The sequence below is a fragment of the Zalophus californianus genome, chromosome 2 (genome assembly GCF_009762305.2).
Source record: "Zalophus californianus isolate mZalCal1 chromosome 2, mZalCal1.pri.v2, whole genome shotgun sequence".
Taxonomy (NCBI): domain Eukaryota; kingdom Metazoa; phylum Chordata; class Mammalia; order Carnivora; family Otariidae; genus Zalophus; species Zalophus californianus.
In genome coordinates, this window is record NC_045596.1 from 127,024,807 (window position 1) to 127,051,462 (window position 26,656).

A 26,656-nucleotide genomic window follows, 5' to 3' on the forward strand; every position below is an offset into this window, starting at 1 on the left:
AGTCAGGGCAAAGCGGAGATGCAGGGCTACAAGTGAGGTAAGGCCCGGGACCTTCGGTTGATAGGAATTAATGATTCTCACTGTTTCGGAGGTTTATACATTAGCTCTTAGCCATGAGTCATGCAGGCTGGGGGCGCATGCAGAACGGTTAAAGTCAGACATAAACTCCTGTGACTGGTGTGATGGCAGCCCCTGGGTTCCCCTGAGGCAACCCGAGGAAACCTGTAATGCTGGCAAGAAATGTGGCCTAGTCAGAACTGGGTGACAGCATTGTATTTCCTGAAGTGTCCTATTAGCTGGCAAGCACAATGCTTTTTTTAATATGTTAAACTAGGGAAAATGAAGTCAACAGAAGTCTGTGGTATCCGCAGTTCTTCTGTTTGTTAGGATACTTCAGTACAAATTCAGCATAATTAACATATATTGGACAGGTTCTGTTCCGCTGTTTACTAGTAGCTTCTGTTCCAGACCTTGACTTAAAAAAGCAAACTTTGATGGAGGAGGATATCCGCTTGCCCACCTACACCTTGCAGTCTGTCAGGGACAGCTTGTTATACAACCAGCCGTCATCCAAGGCAGTCTGTGATTCCGGAGGCTCGCCAGCAGAGAGACCTTGAATGGCCTCGTCGTGCACTTGAGTTTCCAAATTGTTCCCTGGGACCAGTGATCTCATGACATCCCCAGATTCTCTAGTGGACATTCAGGAATAGTTACATTCCTAACAGTGACCCCAGAGAACCCAGGCTATAGGATTCCGATAGCCTGGATGCCAGCTTGTACTTTCTGAGATGCCATCTTGCACTGTGAAGTTGTCAGAGCAGCGTGTTGAAAACCCAGTATCGTTTTTCTAGTTGGACATTTCAGTGGCATCTGGGCACCTACAGGCCAGGATGGCACATAGGGTCTTTATTTCACTCCTTGTCTCTGATTTAATCTCCAGAAATGCAACATCACTTGGGGTTCCTAGCCACCCCCACTCCTAGACAATGCCTGGCAGGCTATTTCAGGGTTCTCTGCCTTAGGCATTTCCTCCTCTTCCTGCCTGGAATATCCCTCCCTCTGGTTAAATGTCTCTCTTTCTTAAGGACTCATTTGGGACATCAGTTCTTCTAGGAAACCTTCCGTGCTCCCTCTTATGTTTCCACTCTCTGCTCCAACAGCATCCCGAGTGTTCTTTTGCTGTTAGACCAACCACGTTCTATTAAAATTACATGTACAGTAGCTTCTTCCCAACCTCATTTCAAGCTCCTCATGGTCAGAGACCATTTGTAGTTTACCTACATCTCCAGTGCCAAGAATATCATAAGCCTATTGTAGATGTTCAATAAATTGTTGAACCGAGAGACGAGAAATATGACATACAACTTTAGAAGAGCTAGGTGACTTAGAAAACAGCTTTGAACATACACTAATATTAAAACATTCTATAGTTTTCTGGTAAGATCTTTGGACTTGAATTTAATGATAAACGATTCGGGGGGAAATGAGTGGGTGTTTAATTTTCTTATTAGTCTGTAAGAACAGTTTATAGTCTAGTGGACTATTGTTTTTATCTCTTGCCTTTGCTTCTTCTGAATGGAAGAGAGAGCAAGAAGTAAGAAGCACTGGTCCACCGGATAATAAACTATTCAACTATATTGCCATGTGAATTAACTTGCCCACACACTAGTTTTTTACAATGGCAGAGTACTTTGTGAGGCTTCATGCATCTTGCTTTGTTCATTCTCTGTCGTCTCCTTTTAAGAATTGAATCAGTATTGGTTACATACTCAATGGTGTCTGTTCTTAGAGCCAGAAAAACAGGTGATGGGTTAAAAATAAAATAAATTGGGGGGCACCTGGGTGGCTCCATCAGTTAAGCATCTGACTCTTGATTTCGGCCCACGTCATGATCTCAGGGTCCTGGGATCAAGCCCCACGTGGGGCTCTGCCCTCAGCAGGAGTCTGCCTAAGATTCTCTCTCTCCCTTTCCCTCTTCCCCTCCCCACCCCTCAAATAAAAATAAATAAATCTTAAAAAACAAAATCAAGTGGAAATGCACATTTCTATGTGCTTCTGGTTGGTCAGTAGCCCAAAGCTTCTCCTCACCACCCTCAGCCTCCAAAAATGAGTGGTTATACAATTTTTCAGCCAAGAAAATGTCAGAGCTCAAATAGAGTAATGGCAGCAGATGAAGTAAAGCTAGTGGGTCTAGTAGCCTTTTTTGTCTTGGTCGGGTGGGGATAGGAAAAACAATTAGTTAATTAAGTCAAATGTCTTCCCATAATAATGCAAAATAGATAATATGTTTTAAGTACAGTATCTTGTGTGGAGCTCCAAGTAGCCTGATTCTATTAAAGAAGTATAGAGCACTGATACATGGATTTGAGATGTGCATTTCAGTCTGCCCCCTGTGAAACCAGTTCTCTTGTTCTGTTCATCTTCATTCTTTTGGTCTGTGCCTTGCCATAGACTAACTGACAGCAATTAAATAACGTTTTTGAGAGATGAAAAGAGGGGAATATTAGAGAATCTGATCTTCTTAATATCTTAGTCAAGTGGTGTTTGTTAATATTTAAAAAATTTATATCTCAGCTTTTCAAGTAGCTTTAAACTTGACAGTAGAAAGTAAAGCAGAACAAAAGCTATCGTTTCTTTAGAGGGCCAAGGCATTAACTTGTGTTTCTATTGGACTTTAAAGTGTCGAACCTGTGGAAATGTCAGCAACTCACCCTCTGTATGCTCAGTGATAAGTCTGTTTTTGCCATGGAATGGAATATTATTACATAGATCATTACTCTTAAATCCTTTCTCTAATACATAAATTTAAAAAACATACCTAAGTGAAGGATTAATTTATTATTTTATTGATTGATGTTCCTACCATGTTTCTTTGTTGTAGTAGTGCTAGACCATCTTTGGTCCCAAGGAGGTATGGTATGTAGATATAGCTTCTGCCTTACCCTGTTTTATCCCAGATTTAGACACGCCTCTAGAGTTTGGGACTGGAGCTGAAATGAACCAAATTGTACAATCACATATATATTATTAGGCTGTTATCTTAATATAAAAAGGGACGACTCGGTAGATGTCTTTCATGGCAGTAGGTGTGCAAGGAATGTGCCAGATTGAAAGACACGGCTGTTAAGTAATGATTAAGGACTGGATGGAAACTTAATTTTGTTGTAGTTATTTGGTACATTAAGTGGAATTTGGCTTAAGATTGTACAAGCCTGCCCTTCTTTTGTGTGATGGAAAATGTTGCTTAGTAACTTGGTTTTTTCCATGATGCCAATTTAAATTAGCATTCCAAAGGATTTTGAAGTATGGGTTGTACTCATGTGACTTTCTTGAAATAACTAGGCTTTAACCAAAGTAGCATAAGTAATCATCTCTTAATACATGCATGTGTGTAAGACAGAAAACAATATTAAGATGGAGTCAAAGCTAAGCTGACAGATAAACCCTTGTGTTTACCATGAAGAATGATCATTTGTTAGCTGGAGGAGTGATTATATGGCTCTTTCATTCTGAAAGCATTTGAGCTTCCTCTTTAGAATTTGTGAATATTTGGAATTCAGACCTATTATTACTGACTGATGGGGACCATCATTAGAGCTAAGGATAGGAGTAGCTGATATCCTTAATGGAAGAAATATGCTATTTGTTCATCTCATTTACCCGTAATAACCTCCCTATTTACAGGTCAAATGACTTTGAAGTTAGGTTAAAATTTAGCTCTATTGGTCAGATGATAATTTGTGTACCATCATTTACACTATTGATTTTTTGTGTATTTGTTTCTTTTTAGAATTGTGATAATTTACATGAGGATCTATATGTGATCCAGGCTCATGATTCACCCATATATATACCAGCTTGTATTTGTTAAAGTTTGTGGACCAACAAATGCCGAGCTATGATCAGTGAAACATTGACAATGCTATTTCCCATCTTAGCTGGCTTACTGAATGAGCTTGGGCTTTATCAGGGGCTGATTGCTTTATTCAGTGGCATTTTCAGCCTAAAGACATGAACTTGTAAAGGAAATATTTTGCACAGCATGTTTTGCTTGCTTTCCCGCTCTTCCATCCTTGGTTCCTCCAGCTCCCTCAGTGGTGTTTTTCGCCCTGAACTGAGTCCCCGAGGCAGAGTATATAGCCCAGAAGCCAGAGCTGGGAGACCTGTGGCAAGGTTGAGAGCCTAAGATAGAGGATACTCAGGGGAATGTGCTTGGCCTGGGGACGCCGCTGGGAGCAGCCTGGGCCGTGGATCCGTGGGACTGGAAGGTCAGAGTAGATCAATGCATGACAGTAGGCAGCAGGCAGAAGAGGGCACACAGGAATCTTGGGGTTTGGTGGAAGTGATGCAAGAAGACAGCACTAAAGGAAAGAATAAGGAAAGGTCCAGTCACATCAGGAATCTGTCCATAGAAACGGAGAGAACTGTGACACCATCTGGGCAGCAAACTTGGGACATAAGTTCTTTGGCATTTCTGTGCATGTTGTGCTCTAGCCAAGAAACTTCTTAGGCATTCCCTGTCACGTTAGGCCCTGGGCCCTGGGTATGGGCCCCGAGAGCCCACTCATAAGAGCAGGTCGTGGGTGTGTCTGCCAGGAAGGGAGAAGGAGGTGGCCTGGGTGGGTCCTGACACCTGAGGAGAGAGGTTAAGGACATGTGTCAGCACAGGCATAATTAGCGCTTTGCTGAGCATTGTGGATTCTGTGACTCACAGGCCTTGGTGTAACACACCCTCTTCCAGGCAGTGAAACCACCCAGCCAGGGCTGGCAATGAGTGAGGCGTCCTAATATGTCTGCTCCATTTCACATGACCAGCAAACCTTATGTCTCTGTGGGTTATCGGCGTGAACCTTTCTTAACAAATTATTTTTGGATTGTTTTCTTGGGGCATTTTCCCCAAGGTAAGATTCCCAAGTCAAAGGGCAGGAACAATTTTATAGCTTCGGTTACATATTGCCAAATTGTTTTTCAGAAAGACTGAGCTAATTTGCCCCACCACTAATGGTGTATAAAGCACAGTTTCAATTTTAGACAGTTCAGACAGTCTGAGCACACATGAGAAGTGTAATTATATTACTACCCCGAGGCCTAACCTGTATAGATAGCTCTCATAAGTAAACTCAATATGTGGACTTTGAAATTATGGAACTGATAAAAGTGTGTTGCTAATTTATTCTTCAGAATGTGGAGCCTTGAAGTTAGAGCTTTTGCGGCTGGAGAACATGGGTGTTGAGGTGGAGGCCCCTTTTGGACAAGTGCAGTGCTGTGGTCCCATGCTCTGAGAAGTTGTCAAGGCCAGAGCAGAGGGAAAGGACAGCCAGGCCCCAGCGTTTCTGCCAGTGAAGTCGTCAGGCCTCCGAGGAATTCTGGAGGACTTCTGGGAGGTTGGGGGAGGCTGGGGCGGGGGGTGAATTTTGGAGTCTGGCACGCAGCGAAAGAGAGGGCATGTCCAGTGGGTACACTGGAGCCACCAGTCACTGAGCCATGTACCCCCCAGGTAACTGCTAACTGAAGGCCTGTCTCATTGGAAATGTCAACTTGGGTATTGGAGTGATTTTTTTCCTTTGGGACAGCATTATTAATTTTATAATGGAAGTTGATAGAGATGACAGATTCTGTGGAAATCTGTTGATTCTGTAAGGATACACTTGCCTGGTCTATAAAGGCTCCTTTGCCTTGTTTCTGACAGGGGGAAATCTTAGACCTTTTCCAGAGAAATAGATTTTTCTCATTGCTCATGCATGCTGACATAGCATTGTACCTTTGCCAGCTTCCCCAGTGACTTGCAAAAATTCTATAACCTAAATAAAGGACATGTAACAGCACGTTACAGAACTGGGCCAGGAAGGTACTGCAGAAGACAAACATAATCTCTATAGCATGCAGTTCAGGAAGGTAGAAAGGAACAAAGATCAAGTCATTGATAAGGTTTTGGGTTGTCTAAAAATTATGTGTATATATTTTAAAGGAAGTAAATTGAGCGGGTATTATCCTGGAAATTCCAAGTCATACAGTTACATGGGGTTGAGATAAAAAGAATTCTTTTAATTTCTAGGTCCCAAGGTGGAAGTAAGTGTTGATGGACAGAGAGAGGTAGGAAGCATTCAGTAGCCAGCAGAGAGAAACACCAGGGCTGTCACGTGACCTAATTGGGGATTTTATTTATATTTTACTGTCAGTTGATTTTTTTTCTTTTGGTGGTAAAACGTATATAACCAAGATCGCTGTCCTAACCTTTCTTAAGTGTACAGTTCAGTGGTGTTAACTACATTCACAGTGTTGTGCAACCATCACCACTATTTCCAAAACTTTTTTACCACCTCCGACAGAAACTTGCTATGTTAGGCATTTATGTTGTGATTGGTCATCTCAGAACTTTTTCTGGTTCAAAAAAATGCAGAGTTCAAAACCTTCTTCTTTTTTTTTTTAGTTCCAGCATATGCCATAGGCTAGGGTTGATTCTGGCAGGTATGTGTACCTCATTCATTGGTTTCCTTTCATCTGTCCTAACCCTGCATGCGTGGTGGAAGAGGGTGCCCATCCAAATAGGCCAGGAGGGATGTTGTTCTGTCAAGGATGTGTGAGGAGCTGTGTCCCCCTGTTGGAACCTCTGAGTCAACTCTGTTTGTAGAAGAACACGGGCAGTCTTACTTATTTAATGTATTTTAAAATTAAAAAGCAATATATTCTTGACAGTTCAGAAAAAAAAATTGAGAACTTGTCATCCCTTTGAACACAAAAATGATTATTTTTCCATATTTCTTTTTGATCTTTGTTCATATACATGTTTTTGACATAGTTGATAGTGATGGATCTAACTATATATAAATAACTTACTTTTCATCTATTATATCACTCACAATTTTTCATTTTGCTTGGTGGTTTTTGTAATAGCAGGTTTATGAATGGATGTAGCTTAGTTTTTTTAACCACATGATCTTCTTTGACATTTAGGTTGCCAAAATTTATAACTATCATAAATGAACATCTCCAAACATATGCTTTCTATAGTTTAACCACTTCATTTTATTCTCGTGAGAGAGAGAGAGACAGATACAGTGTTCATATTTATCTTTTTTTTTTTTTAAGATTTTATGTATTTGGGAGAGAGAGCATGTGCAGGGGTGGGGAGCGGCAGGCAGAGGGAGAAGCGGGCTCCCCACCGAGCAGGGAGCCCGACACGGGGCTCAATCCCAGGACCCTGGGATCATGACTTGAGCCACAGTCAGAGCTTAACCGACTGAGCCACCCAGATGACCCTTCATATTTATCTTTTGTGGGCCATGGCTCCTGCATTTTCCATGAAGATATGGCACAATCCGTGGTGGTGTGTTTTTGTAATTATGGCAAACACGAGATGGATGACAAATGTTTGAATTGGTTACAGGTTGTGAAGATCTTAGAGAAGCACGACCCCTTGAAGAACACCCAGGCGAAGTATGGATCCATCCCTCCAGACGAGGCCAGTGCTGTACAGAATTATGTAGAACACATGCTCTTCTTGCTGATTGAAGAGCAGGCCAAGGATGCTGCGATGGGGCCAATTCTGGAATTTGTGGTCTCAGAGAACATCATGGAGAAACTCTTCCTTTGGAGCTTGCGGAGGGAATTTACTGATGAGACTAAAATCGAGCAGCTCAAGATGTATGAGATGCTGGTCACTCAGTCCCACCAGCCTCTGCTGCACCACAAGCCCATCCTGAAGCCCCTGATGATGTTGCTGAGCTCTTGTTCGGGGACAACCACCCCTGCTGTGGAGGGGAAGCTGGTTGTCCTGCTCAGTCAGCTTTGTTCCATCCTTGCCAAAGATCCATCTGTTCTGGAACTCTTCTTCCACACTAGTGAGGACCAAGGGGCTGCCAACTTCCTCATCTTCTCCCTTTTGATTCCCTTCATTCACCGAGAGGGGACAGTGGGTCAGCAGGCCCGGGACGCTTTGCTGTTCATCATGTCTCTGTCTGCGGAGAACAGCATGGTAGCCCATCACGTCGTGGAGGACACCTACTTTTGTCCAGTAAGGCCCCTCATTGGCATGCTTTCTACCCGTTCTTTTCCTCTCCTGTGCTACTGGTAAATCCTTTTTCTCTTCCTTTCTTTTCAGCAAGTTGTCCTTGGCACCGTCTAAGGAAAGATGTTTGCAGGAAATCTTTTGGAGGGAGCAGAGGAATCTAAGTTGAGATGCGATTTGGCTGAGCATCATCAGCTCCAAATAAGCCAGCAGAGGAAACTACATGTGTTACCATTTCTTGTGTCATTTCTGTTGGGTTAGGAATGGTTTTAGCTTTTTTCTAAGAGCATATCCTGAGTGATCGGTGAAACCTGCACTTTCTGTACTCTTGCTTTTCTAGTCGATTTCGCACCCTAGAAACACAGCCTGTGGCGAGCCCGCTCAGCTGGTTTCACAAATTAATTTGTTTCTCAGGAAGATAATGACCATAATTGTAGATACAAAGCACCCATTTTATTTTTAAAAATAAATACGTATTTACAGTTTGAGGGAGCAGGAAATCTGCTACTCTGTACAGTTTCCTGATCATTGGCATGGTGAGAAGGAAAGCACGAGGTCCTTGGCAGACGTTGCTGTCCAACCACAGTCACAGGTCCAGAAAGGAGTGGGAACCGTCTGGGACCCTGAAGATACTTTAGGGCTCTGATTAGTTTTTTGTGTCAGTGTTGTCTTTGGAAGGGGGGTTTGAATGGCAGATTTATATCTTCTGGTTTGTCGGAGATGTTGGGTAACGGCTCTTTTTATGTTCCCTGCTCAGTGAACGCTATCTAGTAGTCTATTGGCTTTTCTTTTTGCTGTCACCATGTTACACTTCTTGATAAACTCTATTGTCTTGAGTATGCCTCATAGACCATAATGAGTTTTATTGGAACAGGCCAGGCAAGTTGCCATAAGTAGATTAGATTCATTATTAACGAAGACTGTATGGGTAGTTCTTGACCAGGGGGGAAGGCAGTTAGGAATATCTGTGGGGGCGTACTTTGTCATCATAGGGACATGAGGTGGCTGGGGAGGGAGGTCAACTGGCGTTTGGTATGCAGGGTCCAGGGATGCTTTAGTCTGGTAGTTTGTGCAACAGTCTGGCACAGTAAAGAATTGACTTGCCCAAGATGGTCATAGCAACCCTAGTGAATAATGCACTGTGTTTTGCTTTAAGGTTCAAAAGCAGTAATCTTCTTTATGCTACTAGATTCTTATTTTTACTGGTGAATACTTATTTTGGGGCAAACAGTGGGTAAAAATTTTGAAAACTAGAACTTCAGAAATTCTGGGTACCATGTGTCTCTTCTGGGTTCTGACAAGTAGAATTAGAAATTGTACAAAGATTGATAGTCAGATGGGAAGGAAAGTGCTGATTCCCTTCATGTGTGCCAGTGTAGTAAATGTCCCTTCCTTATTGCCTTCACAGTGTAGTTTCTTACAGACTCTTTTTAAAGAATATATCATAGGTAAAAATGGGACTTCTGAATCTAAGCATCTTGGGAGTACATTGCTTTATTGCTTTTCTATTTCTGCTGTAACAAATTACCAGAAACTGGTGGCTTTAAACAAGACAGATTCATTATCTTACAGCAGTATTATCTTACTGTAGGTTAGAAGTCCAGCAGGTCTCACTGGGCAAAAAATCGAGATGTCGGCAGGGCTGTGCTCCTTTCTGGAGGCTCTCGTGGTGAGTGCATTTCCTTGCCTTCTCCAGCTTCTAGAGGCCTCCCGTATTCCTAGGCTCATGGCTCCTTCCTCCCCTTCCACCGTCAGCAGTATGACATCTCTCTGACTGTCCCCTGACTCTGCTCTTCTGCCTCTCTCTTCCACTTTTAAGGACCCTTGTGATTACACTGGGTTTACCTGGATCATCCAGGATAATCTCCTTATTTAACGATCAGCTGACAGGCAACTTTAATTCCCCTTTGCCATGTACCCTAATAAATTCACAGGTTCACAGATTAGGAGCAGACAGTGTGGGTGCGTGGGTAGGTGGGGGGCATCAGTCTGCCTACCCCATTTGCTGGATCCACTTCAGAGAACTCTTGAAGAAACGTTGAGTCACAACACAGTAGAATCAGAATTATTTTTTTTAAGATTTTATTTATTTATTAGAGAGAGAATGAGAGAGAGAGAGAGAGAGAGAGCGCGCACGTGGTGGGGGGAGGGTCAGAGGGAGAAGCAGACCCCCTGCTGAGCAGGGAGCCCGATGCGGGACTCGATCCCGGGACTCCAGGATCGTGACCTGAGCCGAAGGCAGTCGCTTAACCAACTGAGCCACCCAGGCGTCCCTAGAATCAGAATTCTTTTTTTTTAAGATTTTATTTATTTATTTATTTGAGAGAGAGAGAGAGAGAGAGAATGAGAGATAGAAAGCACGAGAGGGAAAGAGGGTCAGAGGGAGAAGCAGACTCCCCGCTGAGCAGGAAGCCCGATGTGGGACGCGATCCCGGGACTCCAGGATCATGACCCGAGCCGAAGGCAGTCGCCCAACCAACTGAGCCACCCAGGCTTCCCTAGAATCAGAATTCTTTTAGGAGTTTAATCTAACGTGTACGATGGGTGAGTTTGCTCAAGACTGGGAGATGCTGAGGAGGTCGGGAGTTACATTAGGGTCTAGAAACAAGAGTGATATGGAGGAGAATGGAAGGGAGGGGCTGGATATGAGCAATGCTGTGGAGGCAGAAGCTTACTAAAAATAGTTCTGTGAGGGAGCAGCTATACAGAGGGCTTATTTGAATTGTTTTGGGTAGTTCTGTTAAAGGAACACAGGTATCAAAACAAATCATCAAAATATTCAGGTGATTCTCCTGATCAGTCTGCAAAAGGCAATTAAAAAAAGATACCATTTACAAAAGCAACACAATTCTAAGGTATCTTGAGTAGTAAATCTAACAAATATATGAAAGGCCTTTATAGAGAAAATTATAAAACTTTACCGAAGGGCATAAAAGCAGACCTAAATGAGTGGAAAGCTATTTAGTTTGTAGGTACTGTGTAGATGACACTTTCTTGCAGATCAGTCCATAAAGTTAATGCCATTTGTGTTTTACAACTTTTCGTTATGAAGAAAAGTAAAATACAGAAAACTTGGAAGAATACTGAAATGAACACCCCAGACACAGCACTTACATCCAAAGTTGTTGTTATTTGTGTTTCTCATTTATGCTTTTCAGTTGTGCTGTACCATTTGAAATGACGATATAGACATTTGGAATTAAGTTGTAGACATCAAATACTTTTATTTATTTATTTTTTAAAGATTTTATTTATTTGACAGAGAGAGACACAGCGAAAGAGGGAATACAAGCAGGGGGAGTGAGAGAGGGAGAAGCAGGCTTCGCGTGGAGCGGGGAGCGCGATGTGGGACTCGATCCCAGGACCCTGGGGTCATGACCTGAGCCGAAGGCAGACGCTTAACGACTGAGCCACCCAGGTGTCCCAACATCAAATACTTTAATATGTGTCTTCTACAAATAAGAGCACCCTCCCATCCAGGTACTAACCAGGCCCGACCCTGCTTAGCTTCCGAGATCAGACGGGATCGGGCGCGTTCAGGGTGGTATGGCCGTGGACAGGAGCACTCTTCTACATAATCACAGTACCATAATTACACCTCAGAAAATTATGCAATAATTCCACAATGTGATCTAATTTCTAGTTTCTCAGTTATGCTCCAGGTGATTTTTATAGGTTTTTTTCAAACTGGAGTCCAATACAAGGTACATTTCTGACCATCAGATCTCTTAAGTCACTATTGATCTATAACAGCCTGCCACTTTTTTCCTCGCTGACACTGACTTTTTAACAGAACAGCCATTGTTTTGTCAAATGCCCCACATACTTTGGGTTTGTTTCTAATATAGTTTTACTTGTCCCTATCCCCCGTATGTCCTGCAAATTGGAGGTTAGGTCTAAATGCTTGACTAAATTCAGGTTAAGTCTGTAAGAGTACTTTACAGGTGAAGTGGTACACTTCTTACTGTGTTATATCAAGAGGCATGTGCTAGGTTGTCTCACTTTGGTGATGCTATACTTGATCACTTGATTGGTTAAAGTGATGACCACTGCATCTCTCCATGTAAAGGTAACACATCCCCTTTCCAATTGTAGGGTGTAGTTAGTGAGGTGTTAAAGTGACTTAAATAAAAATCCCAATGGGGTTCTTCATGAAACATGACAAATCAATGCTAAAAATTATATAAATATGTGTAAAAGACCAGGAATAACGGATAATCATGAATAATGATTATATTTGTTGGGAACTTACTCTTTGCCAAATACTGTTCTTAGTGCTTTACATGTATTAAATCATCTCATCCTCACAACTGTAGGTACGAGTGTCCTATCCTTTTTATAGATAAAGAAACTGAGGCACAGTGACATTAAGTAAATCTATACAAGGCCACATGGCTAGTAAGACATAAAGTCAGGATCTGAACCTGGGCAGCCTGGCTCAAGGATCCATCTGTGTAACCACCACTTTGTACATGGGTAATAAAATATCAAGACATCCTATAACGCATGAACCATAACGAAACGATTGGAATTAACAACAGAAACACAGATTGGGAGAAGATATTTGCAAGACATATAACTACAAACAGTTGGTACCCAAAATACACAAAAATATTTGTAATGCTACCAATTAGTAAGAAAACAATGAAGCAACCCATTAGAAAACTGGGCAAAGGATATGAACAGACAATTCCCAGAAGACACCCAAAGCCAATAAACATAAGAAAATACGCTCATCTTCGCTAACGTCAGGGAAGTGCAGATTGAACCCGCAGTGAGACACCAGGTAATGCTCATCAGGGTGGCTAACTGTTGGATATCTGACAATACCAAATGTTGTCAAGGGGGAGGAAAAACAGGAACTCTTGAGAATATAAAGTGGTGCGATAACTTAGGAAAGCTATGGCAATATTTAATAAGATGGGATATTTGCATACCATGTGATCCTGCATCTTCACTTCTAGATATCTGCTTTAGGGAAATCTGGCACATGGATATATGCAAAAAGATACTCAGTAGAATAGTGATTTGAGGAAGAGCAAAATAGAAATATATTGAGGGAAAAATAAATGAACTGGACTAGTCTGTATCAATGGAATACTACTCAGGATTCAAAATGAATAAATCACATGTATTAGCATGCAACTACATCTACACGTGTGAACACCAATAATCTAAAAACATGTTGAACAGAAAAAGTAGCAAAAGGTTTCATGCGATATGTTAGTATTTAGATAAATTTACATAAAGTTTTAACTCACAGAATCTTAGTGTATACTGTTTTTTAGATACGTATGTATACAGTAAAATTACAAAAGCAAACACAGGAATAATATGCACTGAGGTCAAAATTGTGGTTACTTTTGGGGATGAAAGAAGGAGAGGAGATGGCAGTGGGATTGGAGTAGGGTTTAGCTCTATTTGTAATGTGCTTTTTTGGGGGAAAAAATAGAGTGCTTCAAAGAAATTATGGCAAAATATTAAAATCTGTTAAATCTCTGGGAAGATTTTTCTATTTTGTTTTATACATTTGTAGTATTTCATACTTCAAAGTTTAAATACATTAGGAGCAGAATGGAGCATGTTTTCAATGTTAGGATATCCACTTATTGTGTGTTTTAAGCAGATTTCACTGAGTAGTTGTTGCTTTTATAAAAACATGTTTTAGGGGACCTGGGAGGCTCAGTCAGTTAAGCGTCCGACTCTCGATCTCAGCTCGGGTCTTGATCTCAGGGTCGTGAGTTCAAGCCTCCTCTTTGGTTTCCATGCTGGGTGTGGAGCTTACTTAAAAACAAACAAACAAAAAACACAGGTTTTAAAACACTCTACAGTTCTTTAAAATGGGAGGGAAAACAACAGCTCCAGCTGATCTTACTTGCTAGAATGGAACACAGAGCTTCGTTGTGATAAGTTGCCCCTCAGGATAGATCCCATAATCTCATTTGTACCCAGTTTTGTATAATTACATCTGACAACATAATTAAAAAAAATAAGAACTCTTTATGTTGAAGATAAAAGCGTACTCTGAGTTATCCAGCTAAGGACCACAATTGACAAAAAGCTTTCTCTAATTAGTGTGGTTGTCAAAGTGTGTTAGCATCAGGCTTTGGGAAGAGTAATGACTCTTTCAGGAAGCTGGACCACTTTTGGAAACTTCTGTGGTTGTAGTTGATAGGAAGGGCTTGTTCAGCTGCCTCTACTGTCAAGACATGCTCTCCCAAGAAAAGAAGGAGATTGAGAATACTCTGGGGAACAATTGAGTGCCAACAAATGATTGGCAACTATATATGGCCCTATCACTTCGGATTTTTTTGGCCAAACATTGATGATTATGCCCTCGTCACTTGTTACATATTGGCAAAAGTAGAAAGCAGCTTATATGTGAATCAAGAAATGCAAATTGAAGTAAGCAACCTGTAGGTACACAGCTGCTGATAGAAAGTTATATATCCCACACCCCAAATTTATGAGATTTTTTTATTTTGGCAAGTTGCATCAAATAATCCCCACCAGCTGTTCTGCTGCTAGCTTCAGACTAAAGCCATCTGCTGAAAATCTTTTTCTTTTGCTAAAATTAACCAGGTACCATTAGCTGTTTCAAGTTAAAGATGGACCTTCCCTGAATTGGTCAGCCCTCTGTGCATGTCCTCTTTCCTCTGTCCCGTGGAAACACTGCCATGCCTAAGCCATGATGCCCATCTCAGCACATGCGTTCTTTTCTTTTCCTTTTTTTTTTTTTTTAAAGATTTGATTTATTTATTTGACAGAGACACAGCGAGAGAGGGAACACAAGCAGGGGGAGCTACAGAGGGAGAGGGAGAAGTAGGGTCCCTGCTGAGCAGGGAGCGCGATGCGGGGCTCGATCCCAGGACCCTGGGATCATGACCTGAGCCGAAGGCAGCTGTTTAACCGACTGAGCCACCCAGGTGCCCCATAGACATTTTATTTTTAACTAAATGTTCAGTGTCCTTTTATTTTGAAATTTTTCAATTAAAAATAAAATTGAAAAATAAATAGACTGTGCCATTAAACTGCTGGGAAAATGATCCACAAACCTGTTGTTGCCTCTCCTTTTCCCTTGTCCTGTGCCCACAGCACCCTCTCTGTCCCTCTGTGGAGCAGTGGTATTTCCGGTCGTCTTTATTTGTTTAGCGGCTGTTTTCCCCAGCTCATCTGCTATGACTTGTTCTCTGCTCTGTCCCCAGGACCAGCTGTACATAGTACCTGGCCCCCAGTGTTCTCATGTGTTCTAGAAATGTTTGTGGATTGGGTGAATGAATCTGAACTCTGAGCAAAGTCTTGGAAAGGAAGATATAAATAGTTAGCAGTCAAGATTTGGAATCTTGGGACGCCTGGGTGGCTCAGTCGGTTAAGCATTTGCCTTCGGCTCGGGTCATGATCCCAGGGTCCTGGAATCAAGTCCCACATTGGGCTCTTTGCTCAGCAGGGAGCCGGCTTCTCCCTCTGCTTGTGCTCTCTCTGTCAAATAAATAAAATCTTTAAAAAAAAAAAACAACGAAGCTCTTCCCTTAAAAAAAAAAAAAAAGATTTGGAATCTTGTTCTTTAAACTATGTCCCACTCTTGTTCCGCAGACCCTTTTCTTCCCTGTTTGTCTGCCGTTCCGAAGAAGATAGCACAGGCATCCTCTAGCTCCACTTTCTGGAGGCAAGAACGCGGCGGGACTCCATGTCCGGCTGCACACGGCACTGTCCTTCTGCATAGACAGGCTTCCCCTTGCATCTCAGCCGGGCCCTTTTCCGAATACTCTTTTAAAAAGAATATTAGGTATGTGTTATTTTTAATTACTGTCAGTGATGTATGTAATTTGAAAATTAATGTTGCTTTAATTATATTGATATACCAAATAGTCATTCCCAGCTTTTTAGTCAGACAAATTAAGCCTGTCTTTATGAATTCATCTTCAAAGCCTCAAAGTGGTTAAGGAATCGGGAGTATGCGGAATTAAAGCCTTTGTGCTGAGGTTAATTTAGCGTGAGTTAGCAAATGTAATTGATTTTTAAAATGTGACATCAAGATTAGATTTCCCTGCAAGGAGAACTCTTAGTCTGTGTCCTCTCTTGCCGGAGGCTCCAGATTTGTAACCAGCAACTCACTGGGGTCACATTCAAAACTAGAATTAAAATGATTTGTTTGGGTATGTTGTCAAGGAGTTAAATACTTTAAACAGGGGACATTCTTCTTTGGGACCACAGATACCCCGATTTTGAAAAAGAGTTAAGTGGGCACCATCTTGTTTACTGTTCATTTCCCGGACTGTAACATAGTATCTGGCCTGAAGGTGTTCGGTTTGTTTCCAGTGAGTGAATGAATGCATGCATAAAGGTCACTAGCAAACACAGAAATGTGTGTTTGAAATCCAAATAATCTTTGGATTTCTCCCGTATTGAAATGGTTTATCTGTTTTTCTCACGGCCCCTTATAGTCCACTAGGGGCTTCTATTCCATATTGGGCCCACCCCCATCCACCGCTCTCCCATGGATGGCATCAGCTGGTTTCTCTACACGAACACCTCCAGATTCTCAGTCTCCAGGCCTGTACTCTGTTGTTGCGCTGGATGTGTTACTCATGGCAAGTCCTGCTAGCATCTGATACTCAGCATACCTGACAGGACCGGTCATCCACACCTCCAGTGTGGACTAGAATGACCAAGTCAGACCAGGTGAGCTGGAGAAGACAGCCAACAAACTAATAAATGCAAGAAAGACAACTGCTCCACAGAGGGACACAGAGGGTGCTGTGGACACAGGACCAGTGAATAGGAGAGGGAACGATGAGTTTGCAGAGAATTTTTCCAAGTTCAACTGCCTGTTGCCACATTTCTTTCTGACTTTCTTTTTCCTTTTTTTTTAATTTATTTTTTAAAGATTTTATTTATTTATTTGACAGAGACACAGCAAGAGAGGGAACACAAGCAGGGGGAGTGAGAGAGGGAGAAGCAGGCTTCCCGCTGAGCAAGGAGTCCAATGTGGGGCTCGATCCCAGGACCCTGGGATCATGACCTGAGCTGAAGGCAGACGCTTAACGACTGAGTCACCCAGGCGCCCCTCTTTCTGACTTTCTGTTTCTGATGCTAAACACTGGATTATTTTATCTCATTTGTCCAAGCCTCCCTTCCCTCCTCTCTCTGGTCTCTGTGGCTTTAGGTACCATCTACATATTAATGGCTCCGGATCTTCACGTTTAGTCCAGATCCCTCGCCTGCTAATCATCAGATACACACCTCTGTCTAGTGCGCTCCCCATTGTGGCATCCCTCAAGCTCTTTTCCCTGGCCTTCAAAACCCTGCAGGATCTGACTCCTGCTTACCCTGTCTGGCGCTTTCCACCTCTGCACCTACGTTCCAATACTCTGGCACTTCTCTTAGTTCCTGGAAGATGCCATCTTTTCTTGGAGTTTTTGTACATCCTTCACATGGAACAGCCCTCCTTCCAAGATTCTTTTTTGGGCTCACTCCTGTTTATTCTTCAGCAACTTCTGGACATCACTTCTGAGAACATTTCCTGCTCCCAACCCCACAGGTCTGGGGTAAGGGCTTTTTGTATATCCACAGTACCGTATTTTTTCTATTACATATTCTGAGTATTTATCGCACTATTGTAATTGGTCTCTTCATCTCTTATTAGACTGTGAGATCAGTGAATACGTCACCCTTTCTTTTCTGGGCCTAACTCAGGATTGAATGTTTCCTTGAGGGTTTCAGTCTGATTTGAGTTTCTCATAACCTCAGGCTTTACCGTGGAGCAATGCCCTTTATAGATAACTACCTTGCATCCATTCTGAGCATCTCCTGCCCGATCAGCGTGGCTGCCAGTCGGGGTCTCGGAGGTGCTGTTGGCTAGCGCTGCTTCCCAGTTGGGAGGCTCTCGTACTGTGAAGTTCAATGTTTTCCTTGGTCTTACACCGTGCAAGGTAAAATCAACAGGTACCCAGTGAAAAGTGTGTTTCTCTCCTACACTTCTATCTGTATTAAAGACATCACCCTTTTTTTAAGGACCAAGCTGGATGACCTGACAGATTCGAGGTCTCATTCACCCTCACTTACTCAGCCCAAATGCTGGAAGTTTCATGTTAGCACTGATGGAGGAAGGAAACCCCACGAGCTTTGGATTCATACTGGACTGTCGGAGGCCTCGCTAGAGTACCCTCACAGCTACCTCACATGTGATGCTCAACTTTATTTCCTCTGCTCTTGTCTTATCGCTGGTGCTTCAGCTTAGACCCACCTTTCCTCTGAACAGTAATCGTCATATCTGACCCCTGACCCCCACTTCTTGCGGCTATAATTTGTGGAGATCAGATTAAGGTGCCAGATTTCTAGACTGTAAACATGCGCGTATTGGTCATGACCTTTAACAAGTCTGTAGGCATCTTTCTTATAAAGCTGCTCATGGTTCTTACCTGTGGGCTCTTCCGTCGCGGGCTGCCTCGGTCCCGGGGCTTCCTCCCCGGGGGTCCCTGGATTTGCACTCAGCGTGGTGTACCGTCATGCATTGCTTATGGGTCTGCCTCTCCCCCGAATGCCTTGGGGGCAGAATCATGTTGTCTTCATCTCTGCATGTGTGTCCCTCACTCCCCGCAGCCCTAGCCCAGCATATGCCTGGCACAGAAGAGACACATAAGCTGTATCAGCTATGTGCGTATGAGCCAGATCCCTCCGGTGCTGCTGTGTCCTCCGCTGGAGCTGTTTTGCCCTGCTGTCCCCACCTGTTGAATCCTTCCCAGCTAGCTGATATTTTTAATATTTGAATGCCTTGCTGCTTAGAGTGTGGTCTTTGGACCAGTGGCATCGGCATCCCCTGGTTGCGGCCTAAGAACTTTGGAAAAGGGCTTATATTGTATTTCTGAACGCAGGTGCTTGCGACCGGGCTCAGTGGTCTCTACTCTTCCCTGCCCACAAAGCTAGAAGAGAAGGGTGAGGAATGGCACTGCCTTCTCAAAGACGACTGGCTTCTGCTCCCCTCTCTCGTCCAGTTCATGAACTCCCTGGAGTTTTGCAACGCCGTCATCCAGGTACTTACCGGAGTGCCGCCAAGGAGCCCTTTGTTCTGGTCCCTTCAGAATCTGAGCATTGTAAAAGACAATTGTAAAAGACAAGAGTTCATCAGCATTCCTTTGACAAATGTTAATGTCTGTGGAATATGGGTGCTTTCTTTTAAGCCTATTGAATGTCCTTGGATGACAAAAAATGTTAGTTTACAGGTTTGGGGGAAGTTTTAATTGAGGAAAAAAATGAGTGGATTTTCTTTCTCCTCCTTATAAAAAGTGTTAATTTTGTTTTGATTATCCACTTAACCATCAAAAATAAGTTCAATGCTTGACTCATTAAATAGATATTTTTAGGCTTCTAAGTACACCAAATTATACCACTCTTACTTCAAGGTCTTCTTGGGAGTATACAAAGGAAAACACTTTATTTTGCTTAATGGTGCATACTACATAAAGAATATTGTTATCCCAATTGAATTTAGATGAAGTTAAGCATCTTCTTAGCAGCACAAATTAAATCTGTGCTTTGAAATTGGTCTGCTTCGGGGAAAAAAAGCAACCACTGAACTCTGGTATATTTGGCTTCTTGATTAGATTTTTGCCTTTAGATTTCTTGTTACTGTTTTCAATAAAAATCAGATTTTGTGTATATTTAAGGATGTAGTGGTTTTTCATAAAAAATGTTTTATTTCTATACAACATACATATTACCTTCATATGGGATTTATGAAGAAATCAAATTTTCTTTATGTTGATTATAAGGTGAAAAATGTTAGTTATAATCTGTTTATCTACCAAATAAAGAAATAGCCTCTGGAAGAAAATGCAAGTAAATTACTTTAGTTCCTATCTCATTTTTATTGCTAAGTCAAAGGAAGTTTTATTTATATATAAGATAAATGGATTATATCTTAAGGTTTTTTTTCCCTTTAATATTACAGTCTATCAACATTTCTTGCAGAAGTATGTGGAAATAAAAAAGATGAAACTATTAGTTCCTTCCCTAATGTACACACAGAGAGAGATTATCAGTAATTTAAAGATCTAGCTTTACTTCCCTAGAAATTGCTTTTCACTTTATTATTTGAATTTATTATTATTTTTTTTTAAGAAAGAGAAGTAAAGCTAACGGGCATGGTTAAAGGCAGAGAAATGGTATATTTTATACTATATTTTGAAATCGGGGCCATATACTTTTAAGATTTTTGTTTGTTTGGGGGTACTACTGAAAAAATTACTCACAAAAGATATTGGTAAAGACTTATCCATGCTAAATATGGTTTAAAAATGAAATATAGGAAGTGTGATACTTTTGGTAATGTTTTCTCCTTTTGAACAGAATCTTATTTTTTTATGAAAAGATTTTCTAAATGCCTTCCTCCTCAATATAAATGATTGGTAGAAAATGCATCTTGAACACAAATTCTTTTCGCTAGCAAAATAAATGAATTGTCCACTGTGACAGTTATACTTTTGTTTTTAATTAGGCACAAATTGGGACATTAGATGAAGTTATGGGGCAAAATGATACTTTACAATTTGTTAATTTTATTTTATGAGTCCCTATACGTATTCAGTCTATTTAGTATCTGCTTTTTTTTTTAAGTTGAAACTTAAAATTACCGATTTTAAAATATGAAAGTCCAAGCTGTTTATACTGGAATAAACCATCTGAAAAAATTACATGGTGGCTTGAAGTCTGAATTATTCCTTAACCATGGAATAAATGGCTGGAATTTGAATTTCCTCTTTGAATTTAGGATGTTCACAGAAATGTGTGATTTTAAGAAGACCTAAAGATGAAACTCTTTGTCTTTTTCATGACTGCCTGTTTCTCTCTTAGGTGGCTCACCCCTTGATTCGCAATCAGCTTGTCAATTATATTTACAATGGATTCTTGGTACCAGTCTTGGCTCCTGCGCTCCACAAGGTCAGTGACTGGCTAAAGTGATCTTATCTCTTGATGGTACAACTGACGGAAACTGAGGAAGGTGAACAGTGTAACTGACTCGATGGTGACTTTAGCCTAATTCTTCTTCTTCTTCCGTTCATATTCCTCAGGAATATGAAAGATAGGTCTTAACAATGGTGACAGCTGAAGTCTGTTGGGATCCAGTTGGTGTCATAGAAAACAGCGTTGTGAGTGTCGAGTAAGATAGTCTACATGAAGATTGGCAAATGACTCTGACTCTTGTGTTTATGTCCGTTTATGGAGAGTAGCTCCTTGGAATCCTCCGTTAGGCTGTTCTCGGAGGCCAAATCTGTCCTAGAGAGTGCCAGGCTTACCGTGGTGGGGAAGGGGGCCAGGGTAACACAGGTGTCATGGGTTTGCCATCTCCTTAGTAGAATATGATTTTTTATAACAATTTTGTGACAGTAAAAATTAAAGTGAAGCAAGTTAAGGTCCCACTAAAGGTTGGCTGTCTCATTAGCACCACTCTGGATTCCTTATGGTGCTCTCATTTTGTATAATAAATCAACTGATAGCCTTTCCATTGTGAGCTGTCAGGAGACACCCATGGACCTAGAATTCTAATTATTAGGAGTTTTTCTTCACTGGGTAAAGAGACCGAGTATTGAGTTCAGAGACTCTTTGTTGAGTTATTAGAGTTGCCAGCCCTCATAGGGAGATAAGCAAGAAATAACTTATCACATGTTGTTTCGATGGGTTGCTCATGTTTCTACATCTGGAAGTACCATTTCCGCAGGCTCTTATTTTGAAGAATTGAAGAATGCCTTATTATGGCAACTTTGAAGCCTTGGTAATGGGGCTTCAAGTTTAGAGCAATGGGTCTTCATAGAAGATGTTCATCTTTTACCATTTACTGCCTTTTGCGTGTAGTGGCAGTATTTTCCAAAACAAGCATTGTTCTTGATCTGACAGTGTGCTTTGTGTTACTTCTAGTTTCAAGAGGTAATCTTGGATGTGGCTTAAACATCAAAATATTGATGTTTCTAGATGATTTTAGTGGTTTATAGGCACAGAGGGACCAAGTGTTCGAAATTAAATCTGTCTTGGAAAATACAGGACATAACTTGGGAAAATGCAAACCTCATGGTTGTTTTCAGGTTGTCCTTCTGTTAGTATCTTGTTCTTCTGGAGGTGGGGTGGATGTCTTCTATGGAAGGTCTCTAAGCCTCTGCATGGAGGAATTCTCCTCTGTGAAGGAATACAACATTGCTACTGAAATTCTTTGGCAGTCATTATCCATATACTCCCTCACACATTTAGACTTTCTTCCTCATTTAGTTCCATGCTTTTCCTCATTGACCAGTGGATATAAAATAATTTCATAAGGCATTATTGTAATAGTGATAATTATAATTATTATTTGTTCAGGATATTTTACATTACTGTAATTACCATACCTTAATGTTACAAATACTAATGATAACTCTTTATCCATAATTGAGGATGAGATCCACGTCAGAGACTGTTAGGAGGACCCGACTGGTCACCCTGCACTACTCCTTCACAGCACTAATCACTAGTGGAATCAAATCATTAAATGTGCAATAACTTGTTTAATGGCTGTCTCCACAGTGGTTTGCCTGCTTCTTGTGGGTAAGGTTCACACCTGCCTTGTTCACTGGGGTATCTCCAGTGCCAAGGACAGAGCCTGGGACTCGGGACACTGAATAAACAGCACATAGGTGGAATAAGGTTTGTTAAAGTGCCATGCCAAGTGCTGATATGTGATGCATTCCCGGGCAGTGGTTCATAGAGAATTTTAACAGCACTTTACATATATTGTTCTCTATTACGCCTATAATTAAAATATGAGGTTTTTTAAATCATGAAGTTAGGAATACATCCTTATTGTGAAAAAGAAAATACAGTCAATGCTGAATACATAAAAGGCAAAGGGAACATTACTATATTAGATTTGAATTTCCAACCCCTAATTAAAATTCCCTAACTTTTATCCATTGCAGGCAATATCTCCCAGGGCTATTTAGAGACTAGGGAGAATATTTCTTCCCTAATTTATTTTCCTCCTTGCTCCCCAATTTGTGTGTGTGTGTGTGTGTGTGTGTGTGTGCGCGCGCACGCGCGCGTGTGTTTTAATCATTTAGAATGAAAATTTTTAGGAAGGAGTCAGGGCAAGGGGGAGGGAACAGCCTCTCCTCTGGCTCTTGGCTGTCTCAGTGGTTGATGAAGTAAGGAGCCTCCCATGAGTGGCAGGACAAGGGCCCCGAGGCAGATGAGGGAAGAAGTCCAGAACTGGGTGTTTCTGGAGGAGTTCCTAGCGGGAGCACTCGCCTCCCATAGCCTGTGTCCTCTCCTTTGATATGGGAAGGGCCACCTGGAAGTCTCAGGCCTACTACTGTAGAGGCTCTGGTCTAGATTTTTCATATTTTGTGTCCCTTGCCCTAGTGGAGGCACCTCATTTAGTATCCTAAATAAATTTCCATTGTGTACTCTCTCAGCTCCCAATTTATATGTGGCATTTTAGTTACTGGCCATCCCATCCATGTAGGCAGTTTGCAGAGGTGAACTCATTCTCTGTCTCATAAATAATAGAAATAAATGCATACTTAAACATATTCCTACATCACAATCAATTCTCCTAAACTGTATTTCCACAGCATTTCCTAGCCAGAGATGAAGTCATTACAAAGGGTTGTGGGCAGTGAGAGGTGGGGTTGTGGGCACTTGACAAGTGAGCGTTGTCTCTACCTTGCCTCTCCCCAGTCTGTGTGTGCACGATGTAGTGCTCCCTCTGAGTCTTTCTGCTACGTGCTTTCTCCATCCAGCGGTGTGGTGTGACCAGTCATTCTGTGTTAGCACAAAGGTGTATTTGATTTTTTTCAAAGGGCTGCACGGTTTTCTCTAGTGTGGATATACTGGTCCATAGTCCCTTATCCACAACTCAGAAATTAAAAAAGCCTAGAAAACCCCCAATTTTTAAAAAATAATTCATATGGCAGCACAACCTAACCTTTGCTGAACTCTTGTAATGACAAACCCTTACCTGAACTGTCTTGAGGCTGTTTGGTTTTATTCTACTTGTGTTCATATTTGTATGTTTTGTGGAAGAAATGGTAATGTATTTGGTTATAGGGTGCTGTCTCGGACCTGCTGGGTTAGTCAAATATGGCAGATGTACACATTACTTTTCTAAACTATGAAAAGTTTGAATTCCAAGGTACGCATGGTCTCCAGGGTTTAAAATAAGGGATTGGAAGCCTGTTTTGGACATTTAGGAAAGGATCCATTTTTGGAGGTAGGTTTAAAATCATACTTTGTAAAAGTCATACTAGAAAAAATGATGCCATGTTAATACGGTTCATTTAGGAATCAGAGCTAGACATAGATATGGACATCACGTTGTACAGAACTGGTTATTTATGACTTTCGGCAGCCCTTAACCAGCAAGAGCTAGTTCTGTTGTCTCTGTATGTTTAATTTATTAAAGCTAAATTTTCAAGGCTGAATATTCATCGGTATGGTTGTATTAGTCTGGGATTCTCAGAGAAGCAGATGCCAACATAGGATTAAATGTGCAAGGATTTTATTAGGGGAAATGCTTGTGAGAGAGAAAAAAGGGAGCAGGGTGGGGAAGGCTTGGAGTTGCTGGACTGCAATGTAAAAGTGACCCCAAGGGAAGGAGAGGAAGAGGTTGGTTGGGAGTGTCCCAGAGTGCTGTGCAATCTGAGAAAATCCATCAGAGGGGGCCTACGTCTCCCAGGGAGAGGGTCTGTGGGACGTGTGGTGAGGATTTCAGAGTGTAGTAGTAGGGGCCCTTGGTCACTTTCACTCCCTGGAGCTGGAGGTCTAAGAGGTGGGTTTCCGTGGTTCCGAACAGTTGACTGATTTCCATGGCTTTCCTGATTGTAGTTTGTAAAAACGATGGACCTATGTATTTGCTTCCTTGTGTGCAGAATATTCAGGAGTTCAAATGGTCCCCACATGCAAGGGGTCGTTTTGGTCAGGATTAGCTTGATGAAGGAGTTTATTATGTCAGTCATGATGAGCATGCCGCAGTCATGAATACCACCACCGTCTCGGGGGCTAAAACAACACATGTCTGTTATTCACACTGCTTGTCCATCTTGGAGTGTGGGGTGGGCAGTTTGCAGGTAGCTTTTCTCCATGTTCTCGTCACTCAGGGACCCAAGGTGATAGAACCTTCACCATCTGGAAATGATATCTGTGGTCATGTCAGAGGAAGAGAACATAGTGAATGGCCCACTGGCTCTTGAAGCACTTACCTGGAAGTGATCCATGTTATTTCCATTCACATTTCATTGTTTAAAGCAAAGCAAGTCATCAGGCCACATCTCCTCAGAGGGATATGCAGTTCTCCCATTTTTCCAGAAGAATAGATGTCTGCGATGTGATTATTAGCCCTCATGGCTGTCATGTGTATTTTGTCACTCAGAGCCCCAGAAGGAATACATGGCACTCAAATTGGGTAGCGGAGAACTAGTTAAAAGGTGTGGTGTTTCGGGGCACTTGGGCGGTTCAGTGGGTTGAGCCTCTGACTTTGGCTCTGGTCATGATCTCAGGGTTCTGGGATCAGGCCTGAGTCAGGCTCTGTGCTCAGTGGGGAGTCTACTTGTTCTCCTGCCCCTCCTCCTGCTCGTGCTCTCTCTCTCTCAAATAAATAAGTAAAATCTTAAAAAAAAAAAAAGTGTGGTGTTTCAGTGATCTACTGCTATGTAATAAACTACTCACTAACTTAGTGACCTGAAACAACCATTTATTAGTATAAAGCACAACTCTGTGGTTCAGGAATTCAGGCTGGGCACAGTGGGGTTGGTTCATCTCCATTCTGTGCTATCTGGGACCTCACCTGGGATGAGCACAGTGGTTGGGGCCTGAATCTCTTGGGGCTGAGTGGATGGATGGGTCTCTCTCTCTCTCTGTCCCGTTCTCTCTCTCTTCCTCCCTCCCTCTCCCTACCTGTCTCCCTCTTTCCCTCACTCCATATCTCTTCACAAGGTTGGCTTGGACTTTCTCTGAACATGGCAGCCTCAGGTAGTTGGACTCCTTTATATTTGTTGGGGGCTCAAGAGACAGGAACTAGAAGCTGTCAGTCTAGAAACTGCAACAGTGTCCCTCCTGCCATCTTTTATTATTCATAGTAGTTAAAGAGTACCCCCCCTTTCAGGGGGAGAGGACATAGAACCCCACCTCTTGATAGTAGGAGTGTCAAAGAATTTGTGGGCAGGATTACCACGGTTACCATCCCTTAGGACTGAATGTGTTTGTAAAGGGTCAGAGAGAGCTCTCTGGAGAGGGCCACCTGAATAGAACCAGGAGCTTCAGGTGTGCGTCACGACCAACCTGAGACAGTGCCTCAGAGGAGGAGGCAAAGGAAGATATAGACAATGAAGAAATACCTAAAGCACAGGTAACAATCACCAGGTCAGGCTTGTTATTACCCATTCACGAAGAAGCAGGGTGTCTGGTGGAAGAGACCTGTGGTGGTAGACCCTGGATCAGAAGATCTGAATTCTAGTCCTGGCTCCTGTAGTTACTGCCGTGTGACCTCGTGCGAAGCGTTTAGCTTCTCTGAGTCTGTTTCCTCAGCTGCACGGTGGGGAGAGTAAAGTCTTCGCTCCCCCTTACAGGGAATGGAGATCAATCATGAGAGCATTCTGTAAATCATTTGCTGTTGTATGCAAAGGT

General features: G+C 42.1%; 1 protein-coding gene across 2 annotated transcripts in view; it reads left to right on the forward strand.

Moving 5' to 3' along the window:
• Positions 1-26,656, forward strand: part of FAM160A1 (family with sequence similarity 160 member A1) — a 228,412-nt gene that overhangs the window by 147,030 nt on the left and 54,726 nt on the right. Inside the window, exons 4-6 of one of the 2 annotated variants that reach the window (XM_027597673.2) lie at positions 7,388-8,014; positions 18,883-19,041; positions 20,861-20,947. In XM_027597673.2, coding sequence (XP_027453474.2) covers positions 7,388-8,014; positions 18,883-19,041; positions 20,861-20,947 — 873 coding nt within the window. The remainder of the gene's footprint in view (positions 1-7,387; positions 8,015-18,882; positions 19,042-20,860; positions 20,948-26,656) is intronic. The other variant, XM_027597674.2, reaches the window with a different exon arrangement.